General features: G+C 35.7%; 1 protein-coding gene across 1 annotated transcript in view; it reads right to left on the bottom strand.

The window, feature by feature from the left end:
• Positions 1-21,187, bottom strand: part of COL21A1 (collagen type XXI alpha 1 chain) — a 169,320-nt gene that overhangs the window by 47,761 nt on the left and 100,372 nt on the right. The window contains exons 11-16 of the mRNA XM_079781606.1: positions 17,899-17,952; positions 17,753-17,806; positions 5,050-5,103; positions 4,520-4,573; positions 3,619-3,672; positions 3,450-3,503 (exon numbers count right to left, since the gene is read on the bottom strand). Coding sequence (XP_079637732.1) covers positions 3,450-3,503; positions 3,619-3,672; positions 4,520-4,573; positions 5,050-5,103; positions 17,753-17,806; positions 17,899-17,952 — 324 coding nt within the window. The remainder of the gene's footprint in view (positions 1-3,449; positions 3,504-3,618; positions 3,673-4,519; positions 4,574-5,049; positions 5,104-17,752; positions 17,807-17,898; positions 17,953-21,187) is intronic.

The raw sequence follows: 21,187 nt of genomic DNA, 5'->3' as shown, positions 1-21,187 counted from the left end.
AAAGGGAAATAGATTTAATTTTAAATTTAAAAAGGCACTGAGGAGAGTCCCAGCTGAGTAGTTCAGTTGGTTGGAGCATCCTCCCATACACCAAAAAAGTTGTGGGTTTGATTCCAGGATAGAGCACATACCTAGGTTGAAGGTTGATCCCAGATCAGGGCATGTACAGGAGGCAACTGATTGATGTTTCTCTCTCTCTCCTCCCACTTCCTCTCTCTCTAAAATCAATAGAGACATATCCTCAGGTGAGAATATTTTTTTAAAAAGGCATCAAGGGGAAACTAAACATAGCCCATAAAAATAAAAATTTTAAAAAGATAAAAAGGATGAGAAACTGAAAGAGACAGAAGACAGCCAAAGAAGTCTCAACACACCTATAAACCAAAGCAATGTAAAAAAAAAAAAAAAGGTTCTATTTAAAACTAAAATGCAAGAGAACATTGCAGCATGAAAAGAAACACTGAATCTACTTATTACAAGTATTTTGGAATACCTGAAATTCTTAATTCTGATACATAAATTATGCTATTGGACTTTAAACATTAAGTTAAAAATTAAAAAATTAAAAACTCTCTGGGCTTCCATATAAAAACACAAAGCCACTTACAAAGGAAAGACAATTAGGCTGGCATGAGTAATCTACATGACAGTAGTGGAGCAACATTTTCAAGAAATTCAAGGAAAAAAGGTGAGATAAGGGTTTTATAATAGCTAGCCAAGTTGTCATTCAAGTAACAAGAATATAGAAGAATATGTTACAATATAAGAATTTAGAGAATACTGTATTTGCAAGCCCTATATAAGGAATACAGTCATAGAGGAGAATTTTCATCAGACTTAAGTTACGACGATGAAATATTGGTCAAGGAACTGGTGATGAACACTAAATATATTTAACTGCTGATCTGAAAGAAAGGTGAGCAAAGACTAGAAAAATAGTTTCTAAGTATTATATGATCTGAAAAAGTAGAAGTGATATAATTAAACAAATAAGGAGAATGGAAAGGGGAAAGTAGAGCAAGTTCATTAATTGTAACATAGATAACATGGTTATCATTTAAAGTTAACAAAACAAAACAAAGATTAGACGCCTAAGTAAGGTAAAGGGTGACTAAGGGAATTCTGAAGTGTTTATATACTACAAAAGGCATGAGTATAAAGACCATTTGTAGTTAGTACTGCTATATGGTATATTTGAAAGTTATTAAGACAATAAATTCTAAAAGTTCTCATCACAAGAAAAAAATTTTTTCTTTATCTTTTTTTTGTATCTATATGATGGATGTTAACTAGTCTTATTGTGGTGATCATTCACAATATATGTAAGTCAAATCATTATGCTGTACACCTTAAACTTACATAGTTCTGTATGTCAAAAATCTCAATAAAACTTAGTGGGGGGGAAGAAGACAATTAGAAAAAAAATACATATAAATCTTCCTAAATCCCAAAGAAAACAACAGACCAGATGGAGAAAGAAGCATAATAAATATAAGATAATGAATGTACTAAGTATAACAAAATTCTAACATAAGTATTATGACAAAGACCAAATCTATTAGCCAAGGAATAAAAGTAGATTCAATTAATGTCCTAAAAGAAAAATATTTCAGATTGCTTTGAAAAAGCAGATTTTAACTTTATGCTGGACATGAGAAACAACTAAAATAAATAGATTCCAAGAGCTAATGCTAACATGATAGAAGGATAGGCAAAGGTCTAGTAAGCAAAGAAAGATGATCAGAAAGGAGAAATGTAATCCTGTTATAATTCAATGTTGAATTCAAGCTAAAAATTAATAAAGGAGACAGAAAATGAAATTTTAAAATGCTAAAGCCACAATTAAAAATGAAGATGTAACAGTTATAAATATATATGCAACAAATAACATAAAAAAACACCTTCATGAAACAGAAGATGGCACTAACCATCATACCAAATAGGACACCACCCTGCCCCAGACATACAACCCAGCTATTCTAGGTATCAACATCCCACCCCCAAATTAAAACATACCCAACTCAGATGTCTATAAGAATATTGATATCAACATTATTCTTAACTATCAAATATAGGGAGCAAGTCAAATGTTCATCAACTAATGAATGAAAATAATAAGGTTGCATATATCCAAATGACTAAATACTGCATGATTACATTTCATTAAAATTTTAAGAGTGGTATAAATAGTGACAGAAAGCAGAGCAGTAGTTGCTTAGTGCCAAAGGGTAGGGTTAGTAATTAACTGCCAAGGAGAATTAGAGACCTCTTTGGGGTTACAAAAATTCTAAAACTTGAATTTGGTGGTAGTTACACGAAATGAGTAAATTTTATTTATACATAAATTGTACTTCAATAAAGCTATAAAAATGACACTATTTACAATAGCATCAACAATATTATACACTTGGGAAAACTAAAAAAATACTTGCTACACCTTTATAAAGGAAACTATTAAAAATTTTAGAGACATTTAAATAGGAACTAGATAAATTAGAAATATACCATGGATAAAATAAACACAAACACATACATGGCTTTCCCTTTTCTAACCATGTGATCAAATTTAGTATTACCAATAATAGGACAGATATTATGTGCTTCCTACTGGAATGTAATAGAAAGCATAAATTATCACCTATATTGTATTGTCAAAATGTTTATCCTGAATGCAATCATAAAGATAACATTCAAACAATTTCTTTAATATTGATACAATAATAAAAAGGGGTCACCTTTAGATTAAGAGAGTAAAAAGTCATGTCATCTGTGATAGGTCATTTTATGTGTCAACAAAATATATGTATTAATATTATGTGACTGGGCAATAGTGCCCAGATATTTGGTCAAATACCAGTCTAGATAGTTCTCTGAAGGAGTTTTTAAAGATAGGATTAATGTTTAAATCAGTAAACTTTGAGTAAAACAGATAACCCTTCATAATGTGGGTGGGACTTATCCAATGGGCTGAAGGACTTCAGAGTAGGCAAATCCAGAGAGACAGAAAGTAGGTTAGAGGTTGCATGGAAATGGAGGAATAATAGCTTGGGTAGAAATAGGGAGTGACTGCTAATGGGTATAGGATTTCTTTTTGAGGTGATGAAAATATTTCAAAATTAGACTCTAGTGATGATTGCATAACTGAAAATATACTAAAAAACATTCAATTGTTCTGAAACCTGAAACTATTAGGAGACGGAGCTAAGAACTTAAGCCTCTAACCAACCAAACAAACCCATCAACCTTTTAATATCCTGAAATTTTATTTCTAACAATAAGAATTCACTATAGAGTCAAAAGTAATGTAGTATCATTTTTAAATTACAGTAAAATAACTTTTAGCTCATTAAGTTTACACCAGTGCCATATGAAAAGAAGTCAAATATTGGTATATTTTTCTAATGTACATTCATAAATTACGTAAGTTGTTCTGTTCTTTGTGTAAATACCTTATAACCAGGACTACCCATTAATCCATCCTTTCCATGTCGTCCTGGTTCTCCCTGAAAAATAAATACATTTATTTTAATATATTTTGCAACATTTTTTAAAGAAATATACTATCAGATAATTTTTATTCAAAGCAAGATGTGCAAGAACTTTTTCTGTCAGACTCACAGCACGTCCAGGAAGGCCAGGAAAACCAGCATTTCCCTTTTCACCTTTTGCACCCTGCATTAAAAAGAGAACACTTAAAAAACAATCCTTACAATACTCTCTTAAACTTCCAACTCAAACTTAAGTAGGAAAGTAAGTTCACCTCATTATGGAATGACAGAATTCATGGAACTACCGTTTATGTTGGCTTTGCAGCTTATTGGCGGAGTATTATTTTATCAGGCCAGTGGACAAAACATAAGACATTGAAAATATTGATGGATGCAGAATTATTACAAGCATCGAAACACAGAAGCCACATCTTGGAAAAATTAAAAAGGCGATGAGTATTTTATTTATTTTTAAATATATTTTTATTGATTTCAGAGAGGAAGGGAGAGGGAGAGAGAGATAGAAACATCAATGATGAAAGAGAATCATTGATTGGCTGCCTCCTGCAGGACCCACACTGGGGAATGAGCCTGCAACCAGGGAATGTGCCCAGACCGGGAACCAAACCATGACTTCCTGGTTCATAGGTCAATGCTCAACCACTGAGCCACACTGGTAGGGCAGCAATGAGTATTTTAAATATACGAAGAATATAATCTTTCTTCAATGTGAAGAAATAGGAAGGCCCATAATCAATTGTCAATGGACATGCAACTACCACTCCCAAGGAATCTCTCCCCGTAATTATTTTAAAAGTTCAAAATGATCAATAAGACAATGTATTCTCATAGAATATCATGCAAAATAATCTCCAGTTATTACTTCATTTTCTCATTGTTTTTAATAAGTTCCCTGAGCAATAGGAATAAAACTAATTGCTATAATGGTGGGCTGGGACCAAATTCAAGTTTTCTATTTCCATTACGTTGAAAGTTCAAAATGGATACTTTGTTTTGTGATCCATACTTCCCTTTTTGCCATAAAATCCAGGTGATCCTTTATCTCCTTTGGGGCCCATTTCACCCTAGAAGACAAAATACAAATATTGAATTTTAGAGATATATGAATATTTTCCTCAGAGATTAAAGAAAAAGCAATACCAATCATAAACAAAAGAATTTAATATGCCAACATCAAAATAAAATATTTTAAGCTTTGCTTACAAAAGTTTTAGTCTCCAGGCTTTATAAAGAAAAACAAGGCAAAATAAGGATAGTTCATCCTATAACAGGGCCTACAGTGTAGGACTTATAGTTAAGAGAACTTCTATATAGTAAAGCTCATAAATTTTAAACACTTCAATATTTATGACTGGAAATTTTAAAGAATGTTGGAAAAGCCTTATGTGAACTATATTAATCTTAACTTAATCATTTACTTTAACACGATAAATAAATGCTTTATATATGAGCATTTATTTATAACACATTTGTGATATAAAGCTTGAAATCTGAAACAATATATGGCATTGCTGAATTTAAAAAGACCATATTCCTTCACCTTTGACCCTGGCATTCCATGAAGCCCAGGAAAACCAGGAAGTCCACGGTCACCCTGAAAATAAAACTGTAATTAATGAAAGAAAATACATTTCAGCCTAAAAAATAACAGCATATATTTTTCAACATTATTCTTTTCAAAATCCATTGAAAATAAAACTGTGAACAGTTAAATGTATATCTACATTAAAGCCCTCTATCTTTGAAAGATTAATGTTCATTTATCCTGTAATCCAATCCCCACCTTGATTTCTCCCACCTGCATGCAATCTTCATTATGTTCCCTTCTTAATTTCAAATGCATAAAAGAAGCTGTAAAACTGTTATAGTAGGGAGCATTTGAGATCTTGGTCTCTGGCATATGTCATCAGTTTGGCTCAAATAAACTTATAAAAATTTGCTACAGGTTTGGATGTTTCTTAAATAACAAATTTATTCACCTTTTACCATCCTATATAATAAAAGGCTAATATGCAAATTGTCCCCTTGACCCAGCGTTCAATCAGGGGGCAGGGCCGGCCAGCCAACTGCCTGCAGCCCCTCCCCCTGGCGGGCCTCATCCTCAATCAGTCCCCACATCTCGATCAGGGCGGGCCAGCCAGACCCCACCTGTGCACGAATTCATGCATCAGGCCTCCATAAAATATATTTGTATCTGGACACATAGCTGCCCAACTAAAGACTATATTTCCCAATCTCTTTTACAGTTAGTCACAGCTATGTGACTAAATTCCTGATAATAGAACGTGTATAGCACTATGATATGCAACTTCTACATCATTGATTAAAAGGAAACTATTGCTATGACTTTTCTTTCATTCTTCCCATCAGATCAGAATGCATATATGATAGTGACTAGTGATATAGCCTTGACTATGTAAAAGAAAACATGCTAGAGAGATTAGAACAAAAAGAGGGAAAAACATGAGCCCCTGAATGAATTCTTAGACAATGAATTACATAAAAAACATTTTTCTCATTTATGCCACCACTGCATTTTGAAGTTTGGGGAGGGATTGATTTTTTTAAGTATAAACAGGAATAGAATTTTTTAAAATCTATTTTATTATTATTATTTATTTATTTATTTTAGAGAGAGAAATGGAAAGAGAGAGTTTACCCTTGACTAATTTTTCACCAGAGATTAAAAACAATCTGGAGTATGTGTGTGCGTTTGTATGTGTTTGTCTGTCAGAGGGAGAAAAGACCCACTAAAAGCCCATACATTCTAGAGTTTGTCAACATAAGAAATATTTTTATGAGTTTATTTAAGCCAAGCTGTCAACACACCAGGAATCAAGATCTCAAATGCTCCAGAAAATGATAGTTTTGCAGTTTCTTTTGTACATTTGGAATTAGGAGGTAAAGTAAGGAAAATTGTATAAAGTTGGGAAAAAGCAAGGAACAAGTTAGTTAATAATACCATGTGTTCCCGTAAGGGTGGTCATGACACCCAGGGGTCTAAAAAGGAGGGTCACTCCGGCATTTCAAAGGTGTGTTAACCAGATGCACAAGAACAATGGACAGGACTTGCTTAAGGCAAAGATAAACCTTTTAACAGGGTTGGGGCTTGATTTCCACCATGATCTACACAGTTAGGAATCTGTGATCAGATCACCCTATGAGGTTATTTTGGTCAGACTTATTACCAGACTAGAAGCCCAGTGCATGAAATTCGTGCACTTGGAGGGGGCGTTCCTCAGCCCAGCCTGCGCCCTCTCATAGTCCGGGACCCCTCGGGGGATGTCCACCAGCTAGCTTAGACCAGGAGATTGGGCCTAAGCCGGCAGTCAGACATCCCTCTCGCAGTCTGGGACCCCTCGCTCCTTACTGCCCGCCTACAGCAGAGGCAGGAGAGGCTCCTGCCACCACTGCTGTGCTCACCAGCCATGAGCCCGGCTGCTGGCTGAGCGGTGCTCCCTCTGTGGGAGCACACTGACCACCAGGGGGCAGCTCCTACATTGAGCATCTGCCCCCTGGTGGTCAGTGCATGTCATAGCAACCGGTTGTTCCGCTGGTCGTTCTGCTGGTCAGTCAATTTGCATATTAGGGTTTTATTATATAGTTTTCCCTTTTTCATCCACAACCTTGTATCCCCAAAACTCAACAACTTATCCAAACAGGATAAAAGAAAAAGACAAAAGAATTTAAGGAACCACCAAGAGACACAAGAAAACTGGATGATTTTCTTTCTCTATCATGTAGACTCCTAATACAAGAACCAAAACTACCTTTTGCATATATTTTTTCATTTTGCTTGAAGCAGGGGGGAATGGTAAAAATTGTTAGAGAAAAAGCAGACCAGTTAACACTTGCAACAATAAAGATTTTTTTTTAAGTTACTAGAGCAGTGGTTCTCAACCTTTCTAATGCCGCGACCCTTTAATACAGTTTCTCATGTTGTGGTGACCCCCAACCATAAAATTATTTTTGTTGCTACTTCATAACTGTAATTTTGCTACTGTTAATGAATCGTAGCGACCCACAGGTTGAGAACCGCTAGCAGCGTCGCATAAGACCATCGGAAAACACAGATATATACATTACGATTCATAACAGTAGCAAAATTACAGTTATGAAGTAGCAACGAAAATAATTTTATGGTTGGGGGTCACCACAACATGAGGAACTGTATTAAAGGGTCGCAGCATTAGAAAGGTTGAGAACCACTGTACTAGAGAGAGAAAAGAGATTAAAGAGAACAACTGAAGGTAACTCTTCAGAGGGCTGAAATGAGATAACCAGGCTAGATTAAGATCCACTTGATAAAATGGAATTTAGCTGGGCATTAAATACTTGATAAAACTACAGAAGAAAGGGACAAACCAGGATTTCCTATTAAGACTAAAAAAAGTCCCAGCTAAGCCTTCTATTCTCTGCTTAGGAGTTATAGGAGCTATAACGTTCAAACTTTAATTTCCTGGAAATGAGAAACAACGCTCAGATGAAGTGAGGAGTCCAGGAGCATATTCATCAGCATTGGGACAAAAAAAATATAAAATATGTACCTTCATGTACATAAGCAAGATTTTTAAGTAAAATAAAAAGGCATGGCAGCCTCATTAACATCCAGCAGTTAAGGGGGCTGGGGAGAGAAAGGGGAGCAGAGAAACTTAATGAACAAAATGGTTGGGAATATTGAGATCGTATCTACAAAATATAAAACATGAGAAAGTGTGATCCAAACACATTATACTCAGCCAAGTTCTGGTCAAGGTTTAAAGGTAATTAGTAGCAAACGTGGTAAAGTGAAGCCAAAGTTTATCCACAATGGGCATGTAATGTGAAAGACAAATAAATGTTCTTGTGTTGGCCACTGAGTCATTGGGTCATCTGTTACTGCAGTTCAGCTTAGCCTAAATTAACTAATATAAAAAATTAGTATAGTAGAAAGAGGAGGCTGCCTCTTTCAATATTAAACATCAATATTAAAAAATATATATGGCACTGTTTATATGGGGTTATGTAGTGAGCAGTGAAAAACAGTTATTGGAGGATGGAAAAATATTTATTCATGTAATGCTATGGTGAATATTTTATTTAAAATTTTCTTATAACTTGCAAAGGCAAATAATGCATCAAATGAACTTGTAGCTTTAGTAAAGAACTGAGAAAACAATGTTAGTGTCATGAATTGACTGGTATTGGCTTAATTTAACAAGGTACTATAAAAGATGAAAAAAATTGGCCAGTTTGCAAGTAGTAAATAAAATAGACCACATCCAAAGTACTGGGATTAGCAACTTTTTCTTCATTTCTAACAGATAAAGAAGTTCAATGAAAACTCAGCCTCTGTGAAGGACCAAATCAAGGGTATGAGTATAAGTAACATTTTTAAATTTTCTAAATCAATTAAGGTTTAAGGTGGATCCACCAATAAGTCCTTTCAAGCTGGACATAATGCCTAGAAAAAGAAAAGAAAAAAGAAGCTAAGGATGGTCCTAGCAGGTTTGGCTCAGCAGATGGAGCATAGGCCTGCAGACTGAAGGGTCCTAGGTTCGATTCCAGTCAAGGGCATATGCCTGCACTGCAGGCTCAATCCCCAGTGTGGGGTATGCAGGAGGCAGCCAGTCAATGATTCTCTCTCATCACTGAAGTTTCTATCTCTATCTCCCCTCTCTCTGAAATGAATAAATATATATACATTTTTTTAAAGAAGCAAAGGATATAGGGAATGTCTGATAAATTCAAGTCTCCTATTATTAATCCTTAATGTAGAGAAGACCACACTGATACAGGATTGTATGTTTGTGTTGTTTTTTTATTTGTTGTTTTTGTTTTTTAATCCTTACCTGAGGATATTTTTCCATTGATTTTTAGAGAGAGTAAAAGGGAGGGGGAGAGACACAGAGAGGGAAACATCGATGTGAGAGGAACATATCAATTGGTTGCCTCCCTCATGGGTAAGAATTAAGCCTGCAACTGAGGCATATGCCCTTGACCAGAATCAAACCCAGGACACTTCAGTCCTCAGGCTGGCGCTCTATCCACTGAGCCAAACCAGCTAGGGCAAAACAGGATTGCAGATGCTGGTACTGGCTGGAATAAAAAAATCAAAGGTACAAAATTACAAATATATGTATGCCATTGATAGAGTTACACTACCTAAAGAGCCACAAACATGGACTAAAAGTGACTGTGACTATTTGAAAGTTAAAAAGTAAAGTTGCATAGTCTCACCACTATTTTTAATGTTCTTATAGCCAGTTTTTACTAGCCCATGAATTTTGACAAAATATAGGAAGAAGGTAAAAACTAGAAGGAAAAAAACAAATTATCTTTATTGATGATTATACATTTATTATGTCTAATATCCTACAAAAAATATAAAGAAAAATAGTTAATTGTTGTTTAAAAATTAATAAAAGCAGTATTTTATATATAACAATAATCAATATGAAAATATATTTAAGTAAAAATCCCATTTTTAGTAGGAAAAAAGAGGTAAAATTTCCTTGATATAAAACTTAGGTAATGTTGAGGACCAATACAAGAAAACATTAATATTATTCCATTGAGATTCAAGATTAAATAAAAAGATAAATCATAATTTTGAACAGGAAAACTCAGTATTGAGATTACATCAATGCTTATAAAGTTTATTCATAAATTCAAAGAAGTCCTAATTAAAATATGAATAAGAACTTCTAAAATATTAAAGAAAAGATACTGAACTTTATCTGGAAAAATAAGCCTGCAAGAATAGCCAGGAAAATTTTAATTGTAGAAGGACTGGCCCTGCCAATATTAAATCGCATTATGAAGTAACAATAATTAAAAACAACTTGGCACTAGAGAAGATGTAGACAGATGAGTGAAACACAATGGAAAGCCCCAAACACCAGACCCCAATTAAAATGGAAATTCAGTGATAATGGTTTTTCAAATAAATGGAGTTAAAAAGTGATATTCCATATACATTGTTGAGACAGCTGGCTAACCATTTAGGAAAATAGAGGGGGGAAATATGAATGCTCATTAACTTTGCTGCAAATATAAACTATTTAAAGGTTAAAATATAAAATAATAAGATTTTAAATTAAAATCATGGGTAATTATGTTAAAAATGTAAGAATGTAAAACCTTCCTATACAGAAACAAACAAGATAAATAAAAAGAAAAATAACTATACTAGTATATATGCAAACATTTAAATTTTCTGTTGGGCTAAAAATTTTAAAAACAAGTCAAAACACATAATATATATCAGCAAAAATATTTCACACAATTTGTGAAATGCATATAAAATCTATTTCTGAAAAGATGACCAGCCCAGTAGGGGGGAAAAAGGGATATGAATAAAAAGTGAGTTACAGAGAAATAACAAAATGTCCAAAAATCACATGACATAGTACTTTACTCACTAATAAATAAATGCAAATTAAATCAGTGCCATTTTCCATTGATAGTAGTGAAATTAGAAACTTTAAGGAAACTCAGTGCTGATAAGAGTGCAACAAAAGATATTTTCACATACTTGTTAGAGGAATACAAACTTTCTGGATAGTAAATAGGCAATTGTGGCAAAGTTTAATTATGAATTTAACCTTATGATCCTATAATCAATTCATGTCTGGGAAATTTCCCTATGAATATAATCAGAAACACTTACTGAGAAATATACATAAAAGATGTTTATTACTGTCTTGTTGAAAACACACACACACTCACACACACACACACACACACACGGGATAATTAATAAAGAACCACAGAGTCCCTATGTTAGAGACTTCTTAAATTGGATAAAAACAGTTCCTATAGAGTGTAGCTGTGATTAACTTTCTGTATACAGTTTCTTTCATTAAGTCTAAATGACTAAAACTGATGCAAAATATGTCTAAAAATAAAACAGAAAAATGTACACACAACAGTAAAAACCTCAAAAAGCACCCAATACATCAAAAGCTTTACATATTTTGGTTGTTTTTTCTCCTCTCAGTTAAGAAGAAATGCTGTCTTACTCAGGCTCACACAATAATGACTTACTGGGAACTGTCCAAATCTATTCAAATATTCCTCTAACACAAGGATGGGCATTTCCCTGGGGCTTGGTGATCACCATTGGACTACTCAGGCCTAGAAAAAAAGTAGATTCCTGAGCTCCTACTACAGGGTCACTGCCATAGTTTATCAATTACCATAGAACAGAGTATGCTCAAAGTGAAAATGAGAAGTTAAGTTTAGAACCAAGAAAATATGAATAACGCTGTAAAAATTCAATAAAAGTTGTAAGTTTCCCAATGATGCCAGTAGAGGAAAGTTAAACAGGACAGAAAGAGGCATAGCAGCCAATAAAAAAGGCAGGACATGAAATTACTGGTTCTTCATAATAAACTGAGATGCTGAATCCATTTTAGAGCCTTAAAATCAAAGGGTTGAAAGATCAGAAAAGTACCCAAAGAAGTACTGAAAACCTGAGCACACCCAGGTCAACACCATCTGTACAGGAGGGACTCCCACCCTGACTTCAGAGAATATTTAGGGAGGCACAGCTAGTGCTGCTTTGGAAGAGCCTCTGAGGAAAGAATGTAGGAAAGAAGGAAATGTGGTACCGCCTCTTCAATAAAGAATAAAGAAAGTTTTTCAGAAAGTCCGGGTTATAACAATAATTCCATGGATTCTCTGGATTCAGATAAAGCAAAATATTGTATTAGAAAGCAGAATATGTATGTGTGTATATGTCTTAATTTAATAATATTTTGATTATTTAGCATATCAATTATAATATTAATTATATCAACACATTAATCATTACTATACTTATCACCAATAGTACATTTATATATTTGCTATATAAGTTTATATTCCTACTAGAGGCCCATGCACAAAATTCGTGCATGGGGGTGGGTCCCTCAGCCCGACCTGCACCCTCTCCAATCCCTCATCCCTTAAGAGAAATGGATCCCTCTCACACTCTGGAACCACTGGCTCCTAACTGCTCACCTGCCTGCCTGCCTGGTGCCCCTAACTGCTCTCCCCTCCTGGCCTGATCCCCCTAACTGTCTAACTGCTCTCCCCTGCCGACCTGATCCCCCTAACTGCCCCCCCTCCTGGCCTGATTCCCCTAACTGCCTATCTGCTCTCCCCTCCTGGCCTGATCCCCATAACTGCCTATCTGCTCTCCCCTCCTGGCCTGATCACCCTAACTGCCTATCTGCTTTCCCCTCCTTGCCTGATCCCCCTAACTGCCTATCTGCTCTTCCTTCCTCTCTGCACCCTTCGGATCCCTGGCCCAGGTGCTGAGAGCTCTCCACTGCGGCCCCGCCCACATCCTGATTGGTCATTACGTGATGGCATCTGGGACAATTTGCATATTCCTCTATTATTAGTATAGACAAGTTTATATTTCATCACCCCAACATTTAGAGAATGGAAAGTGGAAGAGATGATAAGAAATAAATTATGAAAAAGTAACCAGTAAGGCAAGAGAAAGCATATGAACATGTGATATTCCAGAAGTCAGGAGAAGAAATCATTCCAAGAAGAAGAAAATAGTCAATTCATTCAAAGAAGAAGGACATATTCAATATCTTGTTGTATGTCTCAAATACTGCCAATAAGCAGAGATTATTGGAAAACACTGTCTAATGGATTTTAAAGATGGTAGACATTAGTGATCTAAATATGCAGCAGATGGTTGGGATAGAAATCCTACTGGTGTTTTAAGTGGGAAAGAAAGTGAGAAAGTGCAAGTGAGTAAAGGCATGCTCACACTGGAATGGGAATGAGAAATGTGGTAGTAAATGAAGGAGGCTAGGGGATTGGTTTGAGATAGTCATTTTGGGCTATTGGGATAATTTAACAAGAAAAGATAAACATTACTGACACAGAAGAAGGGCTAGTTAATAACACTAAGTAATGGAGAAGGATGGGATCCCGAGCACAAGAGGAAGGTTGGTATTATATATGGATGGTTCATTCATATTAACAAGAGAGAGGCAAAATATAGGTACCTATACAGGTAAGAGGATATATGCAGAGGAAAGGAGTTTAGAAAATTTCTGTCTGCTTCAGATGGGCACTTTAACATGTAGATAAAAGCTAAAAAAATAAATCAAAGGTATTTCCAAAACATTTACCTTATGTAATCAGCACGATAGTGGCTTCAATAAGCAAACCATGATTATCACATCACAAAATCTATAGCATTTAATACTGACCAAGCACATGCTTGGTCTCATTTAATCTTCAAGCAAGGCTATAAAATAATATCATGGCCCCCACTTTCTAGATTTTGAAAACCAGGTTTAGAGAGATTAAGAAGTATGACTGGGTGGTTAAGTAGCCTAAATTCAGAGCTCAGCCTGTAACCTGTAACTGCTTTAAATCTCCCTCCCTTTTCCCCACAACACACACACACACACACACACACACACACACACACACACACACACACACCACTGTTTGCGCTGTGATGCTTTCAGAAAACTACACAGGTAGATTATGGGTAGATTACTCTCTCTTTTGGAGAAAGAAAAAAAAGTGGCAACTTTGCTAAACCAGTTCTATTTCTCCCTCCTATGTCACTAATGGCTTTGCTTTAATATTTTAAACTTTTTTGTTTTGCTTCAGAAACACTGCAAGAAGTAAAACTACTAACATACTAAGTTTAATATATCATTCCCTAACAACCTTTTTACCTCGATCCTTTGTTACTGTTCTCTCAAGGTATATATTGGAGTTCTTCGATCATGACCGAATTTATAATAAAAATCACGACAGCACCACTTAATCTTTTGACTTTGGAAGCCCAGATAATGCACATAAGGGACTTATTTAAGTGGGAAAAGTCTCACTCATCACAAGATTCTTTGGTAGTGATGCTGAAGACAATGGGAAAATGAGGTCTTGAAGGAACCATTCAAATGTTAAGTGCTCTAACAAAGAAATTAAACAAAATGTATAATTTGTTCCATAATGATACCTTAGATATAATTAGTATATTGTATATCGTAAACCTAGAAAAACCAAGTCTGGATAGGTTAAAAAAGAAATTATTAATACTTCCTGTGTCTCCAGAACTGAATTTGCCATAAAAAGTTTCATACACTTTTCAAAAGCCATAAATAGATACCAGTTAACCAATACAACCCCAAATAAGTTTTAAAAAATATATTTCTCCACACAATTTAAATATGTTAGATTTCCTTAAGGATGAGGATGTGTTTTGACATACTTAGGTTCCAGAGAATAGCTTTAAAGCATGTTATAAAATGAGTTACCAATTGAAGACCATTTGGTGGATTAAGTGTTCCTTTTGATTTGTAAACTCAGAGGAAAAAATATCCTGCAAAATCTATATACATTCAATTTGTCTGATATGTGAGGAACATGTTAAAGCACGTGAGAAATACATGTAATTTTAATTATTGTAAGTGAGAATCCCTGTTATGGGAGTTTTCAGAAGAAATCCACAGTGGAAACTGTTCTGGGAAATTTTCCTAATGGAGAACAGTATTGTGTGGAACAATCTCCCCAAAGCCACTGTGTAATGCCTGGAAGAAATATCTTGACCTGCCACAAGTCAAGGCCACCTCAGAGGTATGATTTTAACAGTCCCATTTCTGAAAGTCAAGGAAATGTATTATGGAGAGGGAAAAAAACACACACACACAAGGAAAAGTCTTTAAGTAACTTACTAAATTACTTTAACTTGAGATAAAGAATTATCTGAAGCCACGGAATGTGAGGCAGAATTTAAATGGTAGCACGAAGTGATTTTAGACCCCGATGACCGTGTCAAATCAGATTTATGCCCAAACAATGAATTTCAGAAAACAATCAATTCTGAATGAAATCATTACTGGATTGAAAACAGAGACCTTTGCATAAACATACATCTTAGTTATCTAACTCAATAAAAAGTATGGCTTTGTAAAATCCACATCCATCTACCATAATTTAAAGACAGCAAGATAACCCTAAACTATAGAGCAGTTAGAGATTTGATTAGTTGAATTATTGTTATTCCTTTTTTTATTTTTACTTTTTTCCTTTATTTTTTTTAAAAAGGCACATCTATTCCCAAGAAAACTCACCCCAATTCTTTAAAGATGAATACAAAGCTTCCTTTCTATATTTTGTCTCTAAAACCCAGGTAAAAGGAAAAATTATTTTATTCATTCATCTATTCATAGATGCATTCATTCATACATGCATACATTTATGCATCCCCCAAATGCCCAAATCAGGCTATTTGTAAGAAACAGCAATTATCCTGTACTGAAGTTCTTCTCAGAACAGGTATCCTCCTGACCTTCCCAGAGGAATTCCCCATTCACCTGGAGAAGCACCAGCTGTCTCTCGGGATATAGAAAGAGCTAGGAAATATAAGACATATCCCATTCCTGTGAGCCTGGCCTGCCCCCTGTCATCTCTTAAGATGCACCTCTGTAATTTAAAATGGGCAGAGAGCCCTAGCTGGTTTGGCTCAGTGGATAGAGCATCAGCATGTGGACTGAAGGGTTCCGGGTTCGATTCCAGGCAAGGGCACATGCCCGGGTTGTGGGCTCAATCCTCAGTGGGGGAGGAGGGTGCAGGAGGCAGGTAATAAATAATTATCTCTCATAATTGATGTTGTTATCTCTCTTTCCCTTTCCCTTCCTCTCTGAAATCAATAAAAATATATTTTAAAAAAGTAAAAAACAAAAGGGGCTGAGATTGCTAAGTGGCTAAAAATATTCATAGAGGCTCAAGGCCACTCAGTAAACAAGAGGATTTTATACTGCTTCTCGGGAATTATATCAATTACTGCTGCTCTACCTCCTGTAACTCTCCCCCTAATAGAAAGCTGCCCTGATCTATTCCATCGTCTCTGTTTCTTTTGTAGTCACTAACACCCCTGTTTCCCCTGGTGACCACTCTAACCCAGGTCTGCCCATGACCAGCCAGTCTACTCCATGCCACATCTCAACTGAACCAAGCTGCTGGATGAACAAAGCAGAACAACAAAACAACAAGCATTTCTTTAAGAAGAAACCTGTACCAGGAACCATACTAAGTATTCTTTATACCTTATCTCACTTTAGTCTTCACAAAAGCCTATAAGGAAATCTCCATTGCGTCAATGAAGAAAGTCAGAGTCAAAGACATTATTAAGTAACGTGTCTAAGATCAAACAGCTTGAAGTGATCTTCCAGCTTGAAAGTGATCTGCCAGCTTGAAAGGGGCAGATCCATTGGAGATCTGCCAGAGATCCATCCAATAAGAACAACCATAGAAACATAAAATAGATATAGTTTGCATCAGGGTTTCTCACATGTGGATGCTGTACACATTATTTTAAAAAGATAATAATTTTGCCAAGATCGTAGTTAGAAAATTAATGCAGGTTTTTACCAGGAGCAAACAAAGAACTTAGAAATAAAATTGTGTTTTAGGAATTAAGCTAACAAATCAACATGGGGATATGAGCAAATACAAACAGGCATCTTGGATGTGGACCAGCTACCAGAGCCAGTAGGCCTTGACTGGATCCTTGGGAAGGTGTTAACTTATTGAATATATTTAAAGAACATGTACTTCAAGGAAAGTCAGCAGTTCTAATGTTGTCTGTACCCACTGAAACTTGAGAAGTTCAGTAAAGCTAAGCCAATTATCTATTATGGAGATGAACATGTGGATATTGAACTATCTGTGGCTAACAGGGGACATATTACATTCATATAATTTTCTCCCTTCTAAGAGAGTAGCTTGCTCCCACCCCCCAGAGCTTAACCACAGGAGAGAATATGGAACCAGGATAAAGCCAGTAACTGTTCCATTTTACAGTGGTCATCAAGTAAAAACCACTTTCATCTAGTAATAAAAGCTTTAAAATTTTTTAAATATAGTTTATTAATTTCAGAGAGGAAGGGAGAGAATGAGAGGGAGAGAAACATCAATGATGAGAGAGAATCACTGGTCAGCTGCTTCCTGCATGGCTCCTACTGGGGATCGAGCCTGCAACCTGGGCATGTGGCATGACTGAGAATCGACTGTGACCTCCTGGTTCATAGGTCAATGCTCAACCACTGAGCCACACCTACCGAGCGGTAATAAAAGCTTCATTAGCCAATGGCCACTGACAAATTTCTGAAGCCACAAATCTTTGAATTCACCAAGGTGATCACTATTGAATGGGATTCATCATAGGTAACAACATCCTTATCTTCTTTGAGTGACTAAAACAACTGGACATATTTGTGTGTGGATGTGTTTACCTTTTCACCATCTCTCCCTGGTTCTCCTTTGTAACCTGGTAGTCCTCGTGCTCCCTAAATTAACCACAAAATAAAATTCTGTTAGTTATGGTTTTATGGCTCACTAGAAATAGTATTTCTAAAATATGCATAAACAGGTCACATACTTGTATTCCTGGGGATCCTGGAACACCTGGTGATCCTGAGATTCCCTGATATCCCTAAAGAAAAGTGAAGAATAAATAATTAACATTCCAGCACATTCCCAAAGAGCAGCCCTCCATTTCAGGATTCACACCTGTCTCAAGTTTCTCACACCTAAGACTTCACTTAGTTAAGAAATCAAAATAATAAAGTGTCAAATGCTTAATAAGGAATTCATATCCTTCAGCTTTTAAGAAAAAGGTCTTAAATATCTCAAGATTAATAAAAATACTCAGAAATGCTTCAATTAAAAGGAAGCCTTTGGGATCAGAATATAAAGCCAATGTTCACAGCCTCTAAACAAATGTACTGCACATTAGAAACATATTCAACACATTCAGGAGAAAACACCTAAAATTGGAGGATTAAACAAATGTAATATATTTTTAAACTTCCTGAATTAATGGCCATCCGAGCTAATCCCTAGAATAAATTAAACCTGATGAATGTTATCCCTTAGAATAAGTCTATAACAGCCTTTGGAATGCTCATTTTAGAGAGCTGCTATGTTATCCCCAAGAATATGGCTGTGACATGTGTCCCTCACCTCCCAAGGCTGAGCTGTCTGCTGAGGCCATGGTCCACTTTCATCTCTACTTCTTACACATCCCTCCAGAAACTGGACCCTTGGTAAAACAGCACATCTTTTTCAGACAGGGGTATCTCTTCATTCTTCACTTAGTACATGGGGATTAAACTCCCAAACAAACTTACAGGCCCTGACCATTTATCTAGGTTCTCAGGGTCAATGTCAGGTTGACCTGGACCACGGGCACCTGCAAACACATTTACCTCTCTTATTTAGATTCCAGTTTTCTCCCACTCTATTCATATTCCATCTTTCTCAGACCTTACTGTTTGGACACAGCTTTCTTTTGTCAATAGTATTAACACAGATCTCATTCATGTTTCAATCACATTTTCATTCTTAAACCCAAAAGCTTTATTGTCATGTAGCTCCTCATAGATATCTGCTCTGGTCTTTGTAGTCACCCAATTACTTGTCAATACCTTTTCAGCTGCAATTTTAGAGACATCATAACTACCTGCTTTTCCAGTCCCATTCCCAAATATTTCTTTTACTACCCTTTGCTAGCTCTAACAACAACAACAATAGTGGTTGTCTCCAAAAGATCAGTCACAGATTATAGTTTTTCTCTTTTTATATACACTTGCATTTCTTATTTTGTAAAATGCCCTCAGTTACTCCCTGAATGATGATGACTCCATCATTTCTATCACTAACCATCATCCTTTCCGTCATACCCCATTCAGATTTCACAGAGTATATCATTATGCTTTAGTCAGGATTTCTCTCAACTCCCTTTGCCGGATCCTTAAACATTTTACTTCACCAGTGAGTGAGAATCATAAGCAACCTTCCATACTCCATCCGAAACAACCAGCGATTCTCAAACCCGCCATAGGCTCTCTGGGCGGGCACTGTCTCTGTGTCCCCTTGCGAAGAGGAACCAGATCTAATTCATTTCTGTATTTCCAGCATGAAATAGAGCGTTTGGCACATTTTCTGTATATCAAACATTGGAAGAAGTCACTTTCAAGTCATCCACACGGCACACAAGAGCAAAATATCTCTTCCCCTGAGGAACCATGTTATGTTTGTGCTCTTTGCAGCAGCAAATTGAAACTTTAGTAATGCCATGTGGTTCATGTTCTCAGGATCAGTCAAAAGAAAGAAGTCAACTTACACAGTTTGCTCAGCTGTATATCTGTACCACTCTGGTTATCACTGAATCTCCTTCCCTCACCACTTTGGAATCAGAGAGGCCTAGAATTGAATTTCAATTCTATCACTGTTGGCACACGCCACATAGAACCAGGTTACTTATGAATGCCACCACCGAGGCTGTCCTTCAGATTCTTCAGAATCTTGCATGCACTCTCTGGACAGTCTGACATAACTTGTAATAGGCTGTTGTAATTGGGATAAATAATAATAGCAATGATTTATATACACAACTTGTCACGTTCCAAACTAATAAATTCACTTAATCTTCACAACCACCCTTTAATGCAGCCTTATCTCCATTTTAATATGAGGACACCAAAGCACAGCAGGTTAAGTGAGTGCCTAGAGGAAAGACATATTCATAAAATTCTCTAAAAGAAAGTTACCATGGAGATTAGCTATTTATCAAAATGATTGGTCATCTGCAAAGTTCACATTTACTGAATTATTTTTTCAAAAGTTAAGCCAAATGTCATATCTGCTTTATTACTTTTTTCAGAAAGTTAATCTTTTGGAGAAGATCAAAAACTGCCATGCTATCTCTTCTCTTCGAAGAAGTTAATGCATTTTTATAGAGAGAACACATGACATTTTAGTGGATTAAAGTAACATGAAGATGACCCAGAATGTGTTTTCAGCTCACCTCTGACTCATAATGTGACCTCAGACAGAGAAATCAAACCCCCAGATCCAGGGACAACACAATGAAGTGGAAAGACAATGAATTTTGAAATTGGAAAAGACCTTGGGTTGAATTTTTGCTCCTCCCTTTCTATGGGATTTTGGCAAAGTCACTTTGCCCAGTTAAACCTCAGTTTTTTACCATAAATCAAGATACTAATGCCCACTTTTCTTCGGAAAAGAAACATGGTGTTATGGGTGAAAATGTCTGGCAGATGTTAGGATCTCAATAAATATTTTTTTCTTTTCTTAGAATCAATGATTATTGTATAATCCTATGAGAACACTTATGGAGAATGTTATTTTGTAGTCTTAATAGCCACCATTAATGCATGGGGAATGGCAGGTCTAGTCATCATCATGATTTAACCATTTTGCAACATTCATACGCATCTAATCCTGAACATGTGAACAAGGCCTCAGTGTATTTTACAATGGCTCTGTTGGTTTTGATTTTGGAAGAACTGCAATAAAGGAATAGTAACTGCTTCCCAAAATACGAGAACCAAGCTACTGTTGTTCATTTTTTCTTAACTTACAATGAGATAACGTCTTAAAAACTTAAGTTGTATAAAGAAATTCAAAGATTATTTTAGAAACTACAGGAAGCATGATTGGTAATAAAATAAAAAAATAAAACCACATCCAAGGTGGGGAAATCCCAGGGCAAAACACCAGAAAAAATTAGATTAAATTCAGAAAAAAAGTTTGGACTAAAAACCAGGAAAATAAAGGTTAACAGGGAGGAATATCATAACAGAGAACAATTTCCAAGATGAGCAAGAAATAAAACGTTGACTCATAGCAGGGCACACTAAAAC

The sequence above is a fragment of the Cnephaeus nilssonii genome, assembly GCF_951640355.1.
Source record: "Cnephaeus nilssonii genome assembly, chromosome: 9".
Classification (NCBI taxonomy): domain Eukaryota; kingdom Metazoa; phylum Chordata; class Mammalia; order Chiroptera; family Vespertilionidae; genus Cnephaeus; species Cnephaeus nilssonii.
Note: the sequence above shows the minus strand (reverse complement) of the source record. Positions and strands in the feature narration are given on the sequence as shown.